The sequence below is a fragment of the Lissotriton vulgaris genome, chromosome 10, assembly GCF_964263255.1.
Source record: "Lissotriton vulgaris chromosome 10, aLisVul1.2, whole genome shotgun sequence".
Lineage (NCBI taxonomy): Eukaryota > Metazoa > Chordata > Amphibia > Caudata > Salamandridae > Lissotriton > Lissotriton vulgaris.
In genome coordinates, this window is record NC_141698.1 from 610,497,340 (window position 1) to 610,513,623 (window position 16,284).

Sequence of the window (16,284 nt, forward strand, 5' to 3'; positions counted from 1 at the left end):
TCTCTACTAATTTGGTCACAAAAAGATGTGGGTATGATTCACTACTTGTCTTCAGGCCACTATTAATAATGAAACATTTCTCGAATCTGGAATAAAAATCACTAGTGTCTTCGTCTTGTTTCTGTTTGCAGGCTGAGATAGCATCCCAGTCTTCCTTTTTAGTAGCTAGTAATCTTGGCAAAACCTGTATTAATAACTCGGGCAATGCTCTGGCTTTTTCCCCAAGACCAGTACCAGGGACTCGTGTATTATCTTCGTTTTCTAATTCTGCCCAGTCAATCTTTTTCTCTCCCACCTCCCACTCTTTTTCTTTAAGTTTTTCGTAAATGCCGGCTGGCAACAGAACCTTTAACATTTTAATAATATCGGGATACGTATACTCCCCCATGCGGAGCATATCTTTTAATTCACGGTGGAACCCTCCCGGATCTTTATCGTGACAGGGCACTAATTTTTTCATTTCCAATAGTTCAATTTTCGTTAAGGGGGTGTAAACAAATACTCGTTCAAGCTCACCACCTGTTGTCCGAACGGGATGAACTTCTCGTAAGGGATTCAGTTTGTCCATGTAAAAAGTCTGTCGATCTCGATTAGGGACAGGAACGAAGTGGGGAGTTAGGAAAGTTATGTATCTATGTCGTTGTTCCAAAATTTTATGAATTAGTTCGGTACCCAAACCTCTCCATCTAGCTAGCAATACATCTTCCAATAAGTTATATAGGGGGCCTGGGTCAGAATGCTGACTCTCATATAGTGTAATGAGGTGCTGGATCATGTACATACCAGCTAGTCGCTGTTCGTCTGGGGAAAGATTCAAAAATGTTTGCGCTACTACGTCATCTTTATATATGGTTGAATTGTTAGCCCATTGAACTGCTGACCGGGCTAGTTCCTGTTCGTGCAAAGTACTAAGCTCACTACTCCCTATTCGTTTTTTCAATTCTTGGTCAGTGGCTTGGAATATGCATTCAAGGGAATAGTGTTCTGGTATGGGAGAGAGAGAACGTTTTTTGTATTCTAGACGTATCGGCCTATCAAAAGGCCTTGCTCTACCTACGTAACTTATTTTATTTATGTCCGCTGGAGCTACATCTTCGTCCTCTGAAACTTCGTCGTCCTCCTTCTCAGTTTCGTTCTCGTCGGCCTGTGCCAAGGCCCGTTCTTTCTCACGCATGTCAAGAATTTCCTTACGGATTTTCCTGTGCATTGCCTCTACACTACTTTGTTTATCATGCTTTCCGACCGTTATGTTGTCACTCCAATTTAACATACGTTTAGTTACTTCTCTGTGTGGTTGATCTTGTTCCCTGATCAAACAATTTATCAAGAACTGTAAAACCATGCGTTGAGTTTCCACCTTTCTGTGTGCCATGGCCTCCTGTATACTTTCTGGTCCCTCCCCCGTTCTAATGAAGTTATATATCTTGTCTAATTTCTCTCTCATGCCTGGTAAAGTGATCAAATAATCTGCAACGCGCCTTAATCGTAGTGAGTGTAAGACCAATGAGTCCTCACCCGGTACTGGATCATATATACAATCAGTAAGGTTCTTTCTAAGGGTTGCGTATGTTGCCTTTGGCGTTTGTTCCAGTGCTAAGTCTCGTAATGATATTCGTTTTACTTGAGGAGGGGTGGAGAAACCCCCTCCCGCGGCTCCTAGATGTGAGCCGCCGGGGCTTGCATGCTGCACTGGCACGAGTAATATTGGTGCTGGTAAAGTAGGTGTAGGTAATGTAGGTTGGTCCTGGGTTACAGGTGGATTAAAAGGATTGCCAGGACCAGTGGCCGGAGGAACAGTGGGGGGAATCACGTCATTAACAGGGTTGTGAGGATGAATATTTGGAGGAGGATTTGTATTTACATACTCTGGGACAGTGTCATCTAAGTAGGAAGAAAGGAAAATTTCCGCTGCGGTCGGTTTATGACGAAGTTTAGTTGGGACCAATGGTGGCGGCAAGTTACAGGGTACTTCCGGGGTCACTTTGGGTAGGCCCTCGGCAAGAACGGGATACATGCCTTTAATAAGGGCATTTCTTTGTCTGTCCAATTGTTCTGCTTTAACTCGTTCACCTTCTTCTAGTAGTTCTCTTTCTTTAGCTTTTTCAGATTCTTCTCTACTTCTTTCTGCTTTTCTAATTTCTTTCTCTGTTCTTCTATACGCTTCTTTATGCCACAATTCTATGGCATCTTTCTGAGATTGTCTGGCTTTCTTTTTCCATAGTGCTTCCTCTACTCTCATGATGCAATCAGCATCCCATGTCCCTGAGACAGGCCATCTATATTTCTCTTCCAGATCTTTAGTGTAGTCAACCCATAAATCTAAGTACAGTATGGCATCTAAGCCGTGTTTGTGGTACATAAAATGTCCGGGACTGTCCCTAGGCGGGACGGGAACTGCCTCTTCGAGTATCCCTTTCCTGGTTCCTATCTGACGTAATTTAGAAAACAGCGGCATGTTTGAACTGACTTGAACAATAACACATTAAACACGAAACAAATTGCAAACAGTCATTCATACCACGACATCAAAACATTGCGAACAGTGATTACCTGATACATAGAATAACACAATTTCTGATAATCTCGTCATACAACATTAGAATATTACTGAAGATTACTGGATGCACTGCTAAAACAGTACAGACATACCGGTCCCATAAAGAGACACGTCATACCGTATCCACCTAGGTGGACACGTCTGGACCGGGTCTGTGTACCCAGACCCGTCTTGACCGAGCTCAATTTAATGAACCCGTCTATATGCGTTCCCAACAACGGTACTCACCGGGAAGCAGAACTGAAGGCCTCAGAAACTTGATACCGGACTGGACAGCTACGACTTCTTGCTGTGCATGCGCCTCGGAACAGGTGGGCCTCGGGATACCTCGGACCTTGCTCTCTCGTCTCGGGCTCTGGTCGGGACTCTCCGCATTCCTCACCGCCTCGTCTGGATGCCAGATCGCAGTCTCCGTCTCCTCCGTGGGCCTGAGGGAGTTAGCAGGAAAGCCCGTGAGTGTGCACAGAAAGGGGTCCGTCACGGCTGTAGAAGGGGTCAGGGGCCTGCGTTACATCGCCGGCGCGTGGGGAAGGGGAGGGGTCCCTATTCGGGCACCAAATTATGTGGTAAATTAAATTACCTATACATTTTTCTATACATTAAATATCAATAAGGATAACTCATAAAATGATGGGCAGAGTCCGTGGTATCTGAGTCATACGGGCTTTATTCCAATGGCTCGAGCCAGGGGGGGAATCGTGTTCCATCACCACTAAGGTTCAGGAAGGGATATCACACATTTTATTAACATCATACAATATATATAGTAAAATCACATAATTGCAAGTCATACAGTAGGCCTAACACTCCAGGCGGAGCAAGTGAAAAGAGAGATAAGAACATATGGGCGTAGAAAGAGGCGTGTCATAGGAGTGTCACAGGTGGGTGGATGTATGGAGGAAATCTGCAGGGTCAGCAGAAACCTTTACTCGACATGCGCGCGCAACTTTTAGTCATGACGTGTAATTGACGTGTAACTGGGGAGAGCTGGGGGTTTGCCTTTAGCACTAGTAGAGGAGTCTGGTGTCTGGGATGTCAGAACAACCTGCACCTATAGCATATCTGATATCTTGTGTTTGGAGGATGTATTGTCTGAAGTAAAAGGTCTCTCGGGCAGTGGCCGCTCATCACTGAATGCTAGGATGTGCCTATATTTCTTTGTGCATTACGTGGGGGCATGGGCCTACTATGGCAACGGGTGCAGTAAATTACTTGCAAGAAGACAGGAAGGCCGGGCCCTTTGCTCTGTAGGCGGGAATATGTTTACCTATTTCACTGGACTGGAATGTGTTTTCACGGAGGCTGAACAGATAACTGTAGGCAAAATACCGTCTTGGCAGGCAGGCCAGGTCGAGCCGGGCACTGCTCGGCTGGGCAGGAAGTAAGGTAGAGGTCAGGGATGCATACCTAAACTGCAACTTTCAGAGACAGAAGAGGCTCGGAGCCTCAATTAAGGGCCTAGCTCAACTGGGCCAGGAAAACGTGGAAAACGTGTGCTTCGCGATATTTAAAATTGCACCATGTAAATGCATTGGAAAAGCAGGCCTTGGTGCAGAATTAACGTTTCACTCAGGGAAGGCCTAATAACTAACATGTTAGCGTTAGACGAAAATGCAGAAACATTATTGTGGCAAACACGGGAAGGGAATTACATGACATATATGGGGCACGGGTGCATGGATAGGGTGCGAGTGGGGGACACATTGACCATACAAAAATTTCTATTTCCTCACACACCTGTAAAATCTACTATCTACCCATTTTTCATTCAATCTTTCTTTGTTTGATGTGACACTCTTAACATTTTCATCTTTTACATTTATCTTACTCTTACTTTTAATTTCTTGAACTTTGCATTCTTTGTCTGAGTCTTTCTTTAAAACTGCAACGCATTTTAATGAATGTTCGATCCTTTTAGCTACACTGAGAACTTCGTCCAATGTAGGATCATCACGTAGCCACAATGCCTCTCTGACCTTTTCCATATTGCATTTGAACATGAACATGAACATGAACTGATCCCAAATCTGTTCATCCGTCAAAGTATCAAATTTACATGAAGATGCAAGCTTCCTTAAATAAGTCACATGACTGTCCACCATTTCATCATCACCTTGCATTCTTTTTGCAAATTTGTATCTTTCTAAGATGGTGCTCACCTTAGGTAAGTAATGCTTGTCTAGTTACCTAATGCAAATTTCATAATCATTGACTCCATTTGCTTCTTCCGTAGATAAAGCCGGTAAATGATCAAGTACATCCTGACCCTCCGACCCTAAACAGTGCAATAATGAAAATTTCATTTCAGCACTCAATGAAGGTCCACATACCCTAGCATATCTTTCGAATACCACTTTCCATTTTTTCCACTATATAGGTGGAGTTCCTGCATTAGTGAGAAAAAACAGTGCAGCAGTAACATTCTGCAGGTCAAATTCCTAAAATGTGACTAAAGTAAAGCAGAATAAATATCTTATACCAGATATTAATGCACTACACTTAACTGTAAAAGAAAATATAACACTTCATTTATATGTAAGTTTAAGCACTACACTTAATTATAAAATAAAATATGTCACTGTACCCATTGCTGTGCGCATCAGCATAATAAATGCACTGCTTCAAAGTCAAAAGCTGATGGCGATCCTTAGCACCTCCTCAATGTAACGTTAGGTCTCACAAATCAATAAGGTCGAGCCCGCATAGATACACATGCTTAGAACCCAACAAAGGAACTAAGAGTGTTATATATGCGGCAAAGCTCCTAATTCTTTAAATAACAAATAAGAAATTAACAAGAAATGTTGTTAAAATTCAGATATAGATTTCTTGATTATATATATATATATATGTCAAGTGTGACTCCATAAATGATAAATGTCATTTAACTTAACCACCAACCTTTTTTTAGTAATACAACACCATCAAATGCACCTTTATGATGACAAGCTCACTATTCAAATCTTAGAGTTGTGTGCGTCAGCATAACAAATGACACACATATAGGTAAAAGAACTTTATACTGATGTGCAGTTATCCTTATAAATGCTGTGCACATCAGGGTAGAATCGGTTATATGTGAAATTCGCTATTTAGTACCTTTATATTGATGTGCGGATTACTCTTATTAATGCTGTGCACATCAGCGCATAAACGATAACGTGAAATTCACAATTCTGTACCCATCGCTGTGCGCATCAGCATAATAAATGCTGTACGCATGAAGATCAAAGCAAAAGACAACTTACTGTGCTGTGCGTATCAGCGTAGATAATAAGTTTCAACGCTGCCTCATGGTTTAAAAAAAAAACTTTATTGCAGAGTGAATGACACGTCTGGGAAGCAAGCGCCGAGTAGAAACGACGTTGCCTCATCCAAGATGGCTGCCACACAGCGGAATGACGTTTAGCACCATCGAGAAATTCCAAGATGAATGACATACACAGAAGAGGTACGGAGCTCCGGATTCTACTGCAACGATTGCTGCACAACTTCGAAGAAAAACATGCCAAACGTACCGTTGGTGTTTACCTTTAATCTTAAGCGATTTTCTCTCGAGGCACAACAATTTGCTGATGTTAATAAAGACCACTTAGACTTATACACCGCAAGATTGGTAAACACGTTAAACAGCATAACACGAACACTTCATTAAACACTGTTTCGTAAATAATGCACTGCTTCAAAGTCAAAAGCTGATGACGATCCTTAGCACCTCCTCAATGTAACATTAGGTCTCACAAATCAATAAGGTCGAGCCCGCATAGATACACATGCTTAGAACCTAACAAAGGAACTAAGGGCCAGATGTAGGTAATTCTATTTTACCGATTCATAAATACCGAATTTTACCGATTCGGTATTTATGAATCGGTAAAATAGAAGGGGGGAGATGTAGGTGAAATCGGTAATTGAATTACCGATTCTGTAACAATCGGTATTTACCGAATTGGTAAATACCGATTCGGTAATGCCCATTGATTCCTATGGGCATTGAAGCCCATAGGAATCAATGGGCATTACCGAATCGGTATTTACCGATTCAGTAAATACCGATTCCAGCAAGGGTGCAGGGGATGTCACTTCGACACCCTCTAGCACCCCAAATACTGGCATGTGTGCCATGTGGCACACAGACATGCCCTAAGGGCATGTCTGTCTGTCACATGGCATAGGTGTGCATGCACACATGTGCATGCACACCTGGATTCGGTATTTTACCACCCAATTGGATTGGGTGGGAAAATACCGAATCTGTAAGGCCATTGGGACTCAGAAGAGTCCCACCTACATCAGGAAGTTACCGAATCGGTAAAAATACCGATTCGGTATTTTACCGATTCGGTAAATTTACAGATTCTGTAAATTTACTGAATCGGTAAAATAGGGCCCCTACATGCCAATTACTAAATACCGGTCGGTAACGGCCGAAATCGGCCATTACCGACCGGTATTTCGGCTCTAACATCTGGCCCTAAGAGTGTTATATATGCGGCAAAGCTCCTAATTCTTTAAATAACCAGTAAGAAATAAACAAGAAATATTGTTACAATTCAGATATAGATTTCTTGATTACTTCTAGTGAGAAAATCATGATGCTGGGAAGTCAGTCCTTTGAATAATTAAGTTGTTTTGATGAAAATCCAATTTCCTTTAAATAAAGAAATCTCTCACCAATCTTCCATGTTGAGATTCTCAAAAGGCATCCTGCCGACTACGCCAGTGAAGCATTCCTGTAATTATGACTGGACACAGGAAGGTTAATTCTTCTTGAGTTTATTCCTTAGAGAGTCACAGCCATGAGCAGGCAGGCAGCAGGAAGGGACTTACAATAACTGATCTAGTTTACATACAAAACTCCTAAAAGAATCCAGTGACATAGATGCATGACACCTGTAGGATTATGTCTATCACATGTTACAATTCTACTAGTGAACAGAAACCATTGAGAGGAAATGAAATGCAATACACCACATTAAGGCTAACCGTGATGGAGTGGGAACTGCCTGGTCCAGTGCTTCTCCAGGGAACAGGGCAGCAAGGCAACAGAGTAGCAGTCCTTTTTGCAGAGCAGCACAGTGGTTCTTCTAAGTCTTCCATAGGTCCAGAGGTGTACTGAAGGGTTGGGTCTAAGGCTCCAATATTTGTACCTGGTCCTAACTTTGAAGTAGGAGAAGGTTCTGTAGGTTTCCACCTTCAGAGGGGCTTGGAATTTCCTGTCTTCCTGCCCCTGACCAGGTTGTCTGGGGTCACAAAACACTAGTGTCAAACCCTTTGTAAGTGTGCTCTGGGAAAGTCTTTGTGTTGTGCAAGTGTGTAAGGTGACAGCTCCTCCTCAGCAAAAGTCAGAGATGGTACATCCGGCCCACACCTATACTTATCTGTCTTACTGTCTGAGAGCAATATACCTCAACTGCCAGCTACATCTAGTCGTGACCCAGGAAACAGGATGTAGGCACCAAATGGTTAGGATAAGAACAAGCCAACATGTTCAGAATTGTGCCGTAAAATCCGACTTAACATTGAAGAGGGTTTTGAATTACAATGCTTTAAACACCAAACTCGACCTTCTTACCTGCTTCCATTTGAAAGTTATCACTTATTAAATGTAATAAGCTAACTCAATGTTATCCTATGGGCAAGGCAGCTTTCATTACTGAAAAACGACTTTAAGAGTTTTTCAGTAAACTGCTTAGATACATTACACTCTGACCTATGGCTGTTTTGGTCCTACCTATAGGTGACATATGTGTATTAGAAAGGATGATTTAAGCCTGACCAAAGGTTTATTTTGCCAGGTTAAAATGTCTGTTTAAAACTTCACACACAGGCTGCAATGGCAGGCCTGAGAAATGTTTAATGGGCAAATTAAGTGGGTGACAAAATGAGAGCGGCAAGCCCACTAGTATTAGCGTTTAATTTACAGGCCCTGGGTACATTTAGTATCACTTTACTTGGGATTTACGAGTGAATTAAATATGCCTTTTGGAGGAAGTCATTACTATCATGTTTAAAGGAGAGGGCACAAGCCCTTTATCACTGTTTAGTGGTAAACTTTGCTGAGTCCTAAAGCCAGCAAAAACCGGAGGATGGAAGGAAAAATGTTGGGGAGAAATCCACATCAAGGATGTCAAGTCCAACATGGAGCATGTAGGAAAGTCATGTTTGGTGACTGAGGAATTGTAGTTCAAAAGCCTAATTAATTGTAAAAGCGGCTTTTTAAGACAATTCTAAAAATTTGACTTTTCGAGAGTAAAATAGCAACATGGGTTTGGCCCTTGGCCCTAGGCGGCTGGACGGGCCGTAGTAAAGTAAGAAAAAAAAGTGTCTTAGCCGTCACATTCAAATGCTGCTAAACCAATTTAACAGACTTAAGGCCGTCAATTCAATTGATATGTGCTTGAAGCATTTATTTGCTACTTCATTCTATACATTTTACTCTACATTTAATCATGGATCAGGTAAGTGCAAGAACTAAAGCAACAAATAAAACAAAGACATACAGGCTTTGTGATGAAATGGTGTGATGTAGCAAACAATACATGGAAAGTGATACATTACAAGTATCTAAACATTATATCACCAGTCTTAGTTCACAAAAGGAGCAGCTACGTGGACATCCTTTAGCATCCACATTGTGTTACAAATTTAAGAAGCTGCTACCCACGGGGAAAAGAAACATTAGACCCAGTAGTGGGACAATTTAAATAACATTTTTACTGGGGGGAACTTAATTAAATGCGAAAGTCCCCGCATTGTGTAATGCAGACTCGCTTCGATTCCCAAGGTGGTTTGTGGGATTCTCTTCAGGGCGTGGACTGGTTTATCTGATTCAATAGAGAAATGTAGATGGCACGATTTGAGCCAGTCAGCCAGTACTTTTACTAAAGGTGTAGGAATGCTTGCTGTCGGTTAAATGGAAGCCTAGTTGTACTTTGGAAGGGCGATTTTCGCCATGCCGGTGATGTTTTCGATGATGCTTCCATTCAGCTATGTCAGTTTAGTAATTGCCAATAGTTGGAAGTGTAACTTGAACGGACTGCTCCGCTGCTTGTTTCACAAAGCGGTAACAAAGGTTGCTTCCTTTAAAGCTTGCACAGAAACAGACCACATCGCGTCTCTTTGTAATCAGATGTGCGAGTCGTCTAATGGTGCCTCATTCCCAGTTTCAAACTCAGAGTTAGAAGCAACCTTTGTTACTGCTTTGTGAAACAAACAGCGGAGCAGCCCTGTTCAAGTTATACGTCCAACTATTGGCAATTACTAAACCGACAGAGAGCTTAAAGGAAGCATCAACGCAAACATCGTCGGCATGGCTTAAATCACCCTTCCAAAGTACAACTAGGATCCCATTTAACCGGCAGCAGGGATTCCTATACCCTTAGTTAAAGCACTGCCCGACTAGGGCAAATTGCACTATCTACATTTTAACTTGCCTCTTCTCGTCTGCAACGTGTGAATTGACTTTTCTATTCAATCAGATAAACCAGGCCACGCCCTGAAGAGAATCCCGCAAACCACCTTGGGAATCGAAACGCGCCGGTATTACACAACTCGGGGACTTACACATTTAATTAAGTTCCCCCAGTAGGAATGTTATTTGAATTGTCTCACTACTGGGTCTAATGTTTCTTTTTCCTGTGGGTAGCAACTTCTTAAATTTGTTACACAATGTGGATGCTAAAGGATGTCCTAGTAGCTGCTCCTTTTGTGAACTAAAGCTGGTGATATAATGTTTAGATAATTGTTATGTATCACTTTTCAAGTATTGTTTGTTACATCACACCATTTCATTACAAAGCCTGTATGTCTTTGTTTTATCTGTTGCTTTAATATGTATAATTAGTTCTTGACTGAAAAGTATCCACACTTACCTGAACCATAATTAAATGTGGAGTAAAGTGTATAGAATGAAGTAGCAAATAAATGCTTCAAGCCCATATCAATTGAATTGATGGCCTTTAGTATGTTCAATTGGTTTAGCAGCATTTGAAAGTGATGGCTAGGACACCTTTATTTCTTAGTTTACTTCTAGACAGTAGACATTTTCTTGTCCTAGCCATTAGGTGCCTGCAGCCTGTTCCTGGGTCACATGACTGGGTGTAGTTGGCCTTTGTGCATTCCTCCCAGAAAGCCACACATTAGAGGGAGTAGGTGTGCCTGGATAGGCCATTTCAGGCAGGATGTGGGATGCAGCTGTGCACAGCCCCACTTCCACTTCAAAAGACTATAATCTGCTCTTACACAAAATTTTTCACACTAGCCTATAGGGCCTGCAGACAGGCTGGCACTACAGCAGGGAGGCAGGAAATTCCAGCCACTTCTGTGGGGGAAACACATACAGAATTTTCTCCCGCTTTAAACGGGGTACAAGGTACACAAATAGGACCTTCAGACCCACTCTTCAACTCACTCAAGACATGGAACGAGCTACCCTTTCATCTACGGACCTCCCATCTCTTTCAGAGTTCTGAAAGTCCCTGAAGAACTGGGTATTCAGCTAACAACTTCACTCTGCCAGTACCTGGCAGGGTGAAGTTGATTAGTAAAGAGACCATGTCCGCTTCCCCAAGTGGAGGGACCTCATTTCCATGGAGGGAGGGAGAGTGTTAAAGTCTTTTCCAATGTATCTCAACTTTTCCACATTTTTCCAGGTGGGACCTTTCATCAACAGCCTGGCCTTGCCTCGGAGCACTTGGAGATACTGGTGCCACCAGAAAAACTTCCATTTGAGTCATAGAAAAGAAAAAGGCTGAGGTTGTGTCATTGGGCTTCTAGCAAAAAACATTGTTCAGCTCTTAAATTCCATTGATGATACAATTTCGATTACACTGCACCTCGATGAGCTAGGAGTTCAGGTGGACACCTGCAAAATCTACTTTGCACTTACAGGGGCTCTGGAATAGGGCTAGTGAGTCCTTCGTCACAGCCAATGAGACCATTAAGAGACACCAGATGCATTTAAATCCTCTGGCACTGTGTCCTGCCAACTACATGGACCATAATTTCCTACTCACCGGGATGATGCACAACTCTTTCAAAATGGATGTCATTATGCAACTTAAGACTCATTTAATGGAAGGTAGCCTTCTATTGCCCATAAAATCAGTCAGGTTCGTACGAGAGCTTAAAGCCCTTAGTGTCTTAGAGCTCTTTACAAGTTTTTACAGGGTCATTCTTCAAATTCATCCTCCCTTCTTCTTTAAAATGCTGTCAGATTGCGACCTAGATTGGAATTTGGTTATTTCCACTTTCTTCCCACATCCACAAGCCTCTTTGCTGAGAAGTCATAGCATAACTAGACTTTTATCTAGATTAAACCAGGCATATGTGTTTGCCAGACCTGCATTTTGTTAACTTTGAGGGCAATAGTGCTGGCACAGTATGTGCTAGACCCACCAAGTCTAACTGGATAACATCATGCATCACCCATCATTTTTCCTACTTGTACACAGCCCCAAGGAATTATTTTCCTTAATGACTCACAACATCAGACTAAATGGCAGGCATTATTCTCCTCATCAAATTTTATAAGCTAGATTTTGTCAATGATACTTACTTTTTTCTTACCTATAATCTTACTTCCACATGGAGAAGTATGTTACTGCATGAGGCTTTTTAATAATTATTATTTGATCAGTAGAGTAATAGATTCTCACATTCATGGGGTCACTGGAAAGGGATCAAAATGAGATGGGTAATTCCATTGCAAAGAAACAGGGTTTGTAAATGACTCTCCAACATAAACAATTTTTTAAAAATCACTATAAATCGTGCCTTGAAAATGTGTTTTTATATGGGACATGAGTTGCACGAATTAGACCAAAAATAATTGATTTAAAGTATAGATATATTTATTATAACAATACAAAAATAGAACTTTGTACATTATATGAAAGGCATTAAAAATCATAAATAGCACTATGAACACTAACCACATAGGTATAAGATTGCTACACAATAATTCTTCAGGTATATACAAATAATTCCCTTTCTAATATGATGTTCAGAGGTGCTTTGACCCTTTATATTCTTCTTATAAATATTTCTCTTTGATAACAAAGGTCTGTCCAATGGGACTAAAATTATAGTGTGAATATTTCAGCATTTTGGCACTATAATATAATTTCTTCATAGTAATAATAGATGAGATGAAACCTTTATTCTATCTTTGGCAATTTTAGTATTCTTTCAATGTATCAATTAAACAACCACAGACCAAAGAGGTGGAGTGGGTATTCACAATGGGAAAGATTAGAGCAGATATGTAAAATTGATGGGGTGAACAGATAATTGTAACTTTTAGCATATTGGCTAATTCAAGGGCCACAAGATGCAAACTGCAAACATCTTTGGAGTATTACCCATAGTTTTTGTCACCATTGATAACTGCATAGGCAGTATGAAACAAAATATCTAATTCAACTGGCAACTTCAGGCAAATTGCTTATTTTTATTCCTAAGGTTTAAGAGCAGCTTGAGCCTTTTCCAGAATTTCTTCACGAATCCTCGGGTAAGTGGGATGAGATTTAAGAACCTGAAAGCAAGAACAAAAGTCTGTAAGGAGAGTGCATTTCCAAACATAATAGACTAACCAGTAGAGCACTGGAATCATGAGAGCAGCACTGAAGATAATGGAGAGACATGGAGCCAATAATTAAGCTTTATAGCCTGACATAGTGGTCAATCCCAGCTATTTAAGGCCCGAGCTGAAAGCGAGGGCCTTTAACAAGGGAGCGGGCGTTTCATGGCCAGAATATCCCAGCTACGGAAGGCTATAAAGCTATTAAGTTGCTATGAATGTTCTACAGCTAACAGCCACACGCAGGGCCACGCCTGTTAGCTTTTGAACATTCACAGTAAGAGTACTTAAAAAGCGGCTGAAATAAGCCCCTGGTGCTCCCCGGCTTGGCTAAACTGCTTTTTGTAGTTCAGCCAAGCCAAGAATACCCAGGAACTGAACAGCATTCCCCCACCCTTCTTCGGATGCTCAAGTGACTCGAAGCTAGGGAGAGGAATGGCTCTGGTGTGCCCTGCAGCACAGCCTCAGCCTCTCCCTTTCCCCTACCCACTGCATGTATTTTGGAGAGGCAGGGAAAGAGATGTTGAGTAAAGCGGGAATATACCAGTTCCTCATACGCCGCTGTTGCTCCATTATCTTCAATGGAGGGCTCAACATTCCATTGCTAGAATTGGTGATGTACGTCTTCTCCAACATTTCAATGTTTGCCATTCTGTCTCTCCCTATTTAATTCATAACAGTAGATGAAATGTTTTAATAGCTATGTACCCCTTATGCCTGACGCTTTATCAATATTTAAAAGTCTTCACTTTCTTTATAGACCCTCGCCTGTGGCTCAGGCCTTTAACTCGGAAGATAAAAAGCAAGACTTACCTTGTGACAAATCTCTATTGCATTCAGATATTTCTTCCCTTTCAAATAATTGAATGCCAGTTTAAAACCTAGAAATTAAGGTGGAACATGAGTATAAATAAAATATATAATATTTACCAACCCACCTGAACACAATCCAACATTAACATGTTACTGGTTAGAGTGTAATCAACAAAACTGCACAAGTCTAGTTAGAAAGTAAGCTTGTGTGCAAAAGTTGCAAGAGTCCACAAGAATGGCTAACAGGTAGATACTCTATGAAAAATCCCAGTTTTATTGTAAGGCTGCAGAGATGACATGGTAAAGTGCTCCCCTTGTTGATAAAGAATGTGGTTGTGTTGCTTGTGTTAATTAATACTGGAAAGGAAGGGAAGAAATACTGTGGAACTAGAAAAACTACCTTGAACTCCAGATTGTTGATATGGATGAGGGAGTTAAAAAAAGGTTTGTAAGTTGCAATCTTGGGAAGTCACATGGCTGTGCTCCAATCATACTCAGAGGGCTCAGTAGTGACCACTAGGTGATGGCTGGAGGAAATTAAATGACTCCTGAGACCACCATTGAAGGCCATACAGGAGATCCTGCAAAACTGTCAACAACGGAAAATTAACCATGCCCTGCTCAACCGACTGGAAGAACATTTTCTGTGAGTGAGGAACTTCTTTCAATAATAGGTAGGTCAAGTTGGAAGAGTAGAACTACTAATCCAATGTTATATTAGGAGATAGGATGGATCCCGTCGATCCTGAACACGCCCATAGAAAGCCCTCTTTCAAACCTAAGAACATGCCCACCCCACGGACACAGATTTTCCAACCTTTGTGCTACCAACATACAGAATCTATCCTATCACATATGAAGAAGACCAGGTCACTTCTCTAGCAAAGCGCAAAGATCAACATTTCCCAGGACTATGCCAGAGATAGGGTTCTCAGGAGAAATGGGTTTCTAGCCCTCAAATTATCTCTGCTGTACAGAGCAACCCAACACTTTTTCATTGATCCGGCCAAATTTAAGATTGTTCACCATGGAAGACCCACGTGTTCCCTAACATAGTGATCTGTGAGTGTTCCTAGACAACACTATAGAGACTCACATGGAAGACTTTCTGAGTGGTCCTGGTTGATGACAATACTCACTCCACTCCCACCTAAACAATATCTTTTACGATCTCTGAATGCTTTACAAAACCAAAAACTGTTCTAATGTTCATAACGCTTGTAATATTTTGATTGTTTTGCTTTTCAGATTTCACCTTTTACCACATGCGCCCACATACTAATCATTTTCCATGCTTGATCCACACATGATACACACATACCATAATCTCTACCTACCCTGCTTCACGGCACCATGTTCATATAGCCTTTTACGCAATACAGACACTCTACTTTTCTCCCCTGTATGTCTTCACCTATAATATTATATTACGTCTGATGTGTGTAACTATCTTCCACATGGTCTCTGCCTATGCAGGCTATGTGGCTTTGACCTGTCTCATGCTTCACTCATCACCTCTGATTACATGTTCTACTATTATAATCTTAGGACCTGCACTCCAGGGTACGTTCTACATTCCCCTCATGTGTTTTCCAATGATCCGTCATACGGTCTTGCACGGAACCAGACATATCATGTATCATATATATTCTAGCCTTGTGTGACCTCTAACAATGGATCTTCGCTCATTGTTCCATGTCTAGGAAGCAGCTGTCCTGCCTACAAACTATTCGAGTGCCTGGGCCATGTCCCCCCACCTTCACATTCATAATATGCTGGGCACGAAGTTTCCCATTATTAAGTTCTATTACCTACGCAATGCCCCTTTAAAGCTACCGTGCTTATCCATGAAACTTTATCACACTTCAAGCAACATCCATCTGCTCGCATACAGCAAGCTCGCATTATAACCTCCCTTGACACCTCACAATGTCTCCACACACTCCTTAATGTTTATGTACATGTATATACGTATTATTATCCTTGTTATTGATGTTGACAATAATTGTGATACGGTGCATTAAGCCCTGTGTTTTACTCGCTCACATTTATTGCCTGTCAGGGTCCGGCTGTTTATACCTTGTCGTTCCACATGCGTTGTTGCAGGCTTGTGCCCTCCTTTTTGCTCTTAATGGTTATATCTTATTGTTTGTATCCTGCAGGTGACATCCACTGCCCAAAACTCTACACCTCGCCTTTTCAGACTTTTTTCTCCCAGTTGGAGACAATTGCTCTCCCCACGACACCCTGACTGATTAAAGTGATTTCACTTAAAGCCAAAGGACTCAACCACCTGGTAAAGCACAGAAAAATTTATGACTACTGCCACTCT

At 41.5% G+C, this 16,284-nt stretch overlaps 1 protein-coding gene across 1 annotated transcript in view; it reads right to left on the reverse strand.

Annotated features, from left to right (window-relative positions):
- Positions 1-12,391: 12,391 nt before the first annotated feature.
- Positions 12,392-16,284, reverse strand: part of TTC21A (tetratricopeptide repeat domain 21A) — a 427,059-nt gene continuing 423,166 nt past the window's right edge. Inside the window, exons 28-29 of the mRNA XM_086941450.1 lie at positions 13,953-14,020; positions 12,392-13,094 (exon numbers count right to left, since the gene is read on the reverse strand). Of these exons, the coding sequence (XP_086797576.1) occupies positions 13,017-13,094; positions 13,953-14,020 (146 nt within the window). The 3' untranslated portion in view covers positions 12,392-13,016. The remainder of the gene's footprint in view (positions 13,095-13,952; positions 14,021-16,284) is intronic.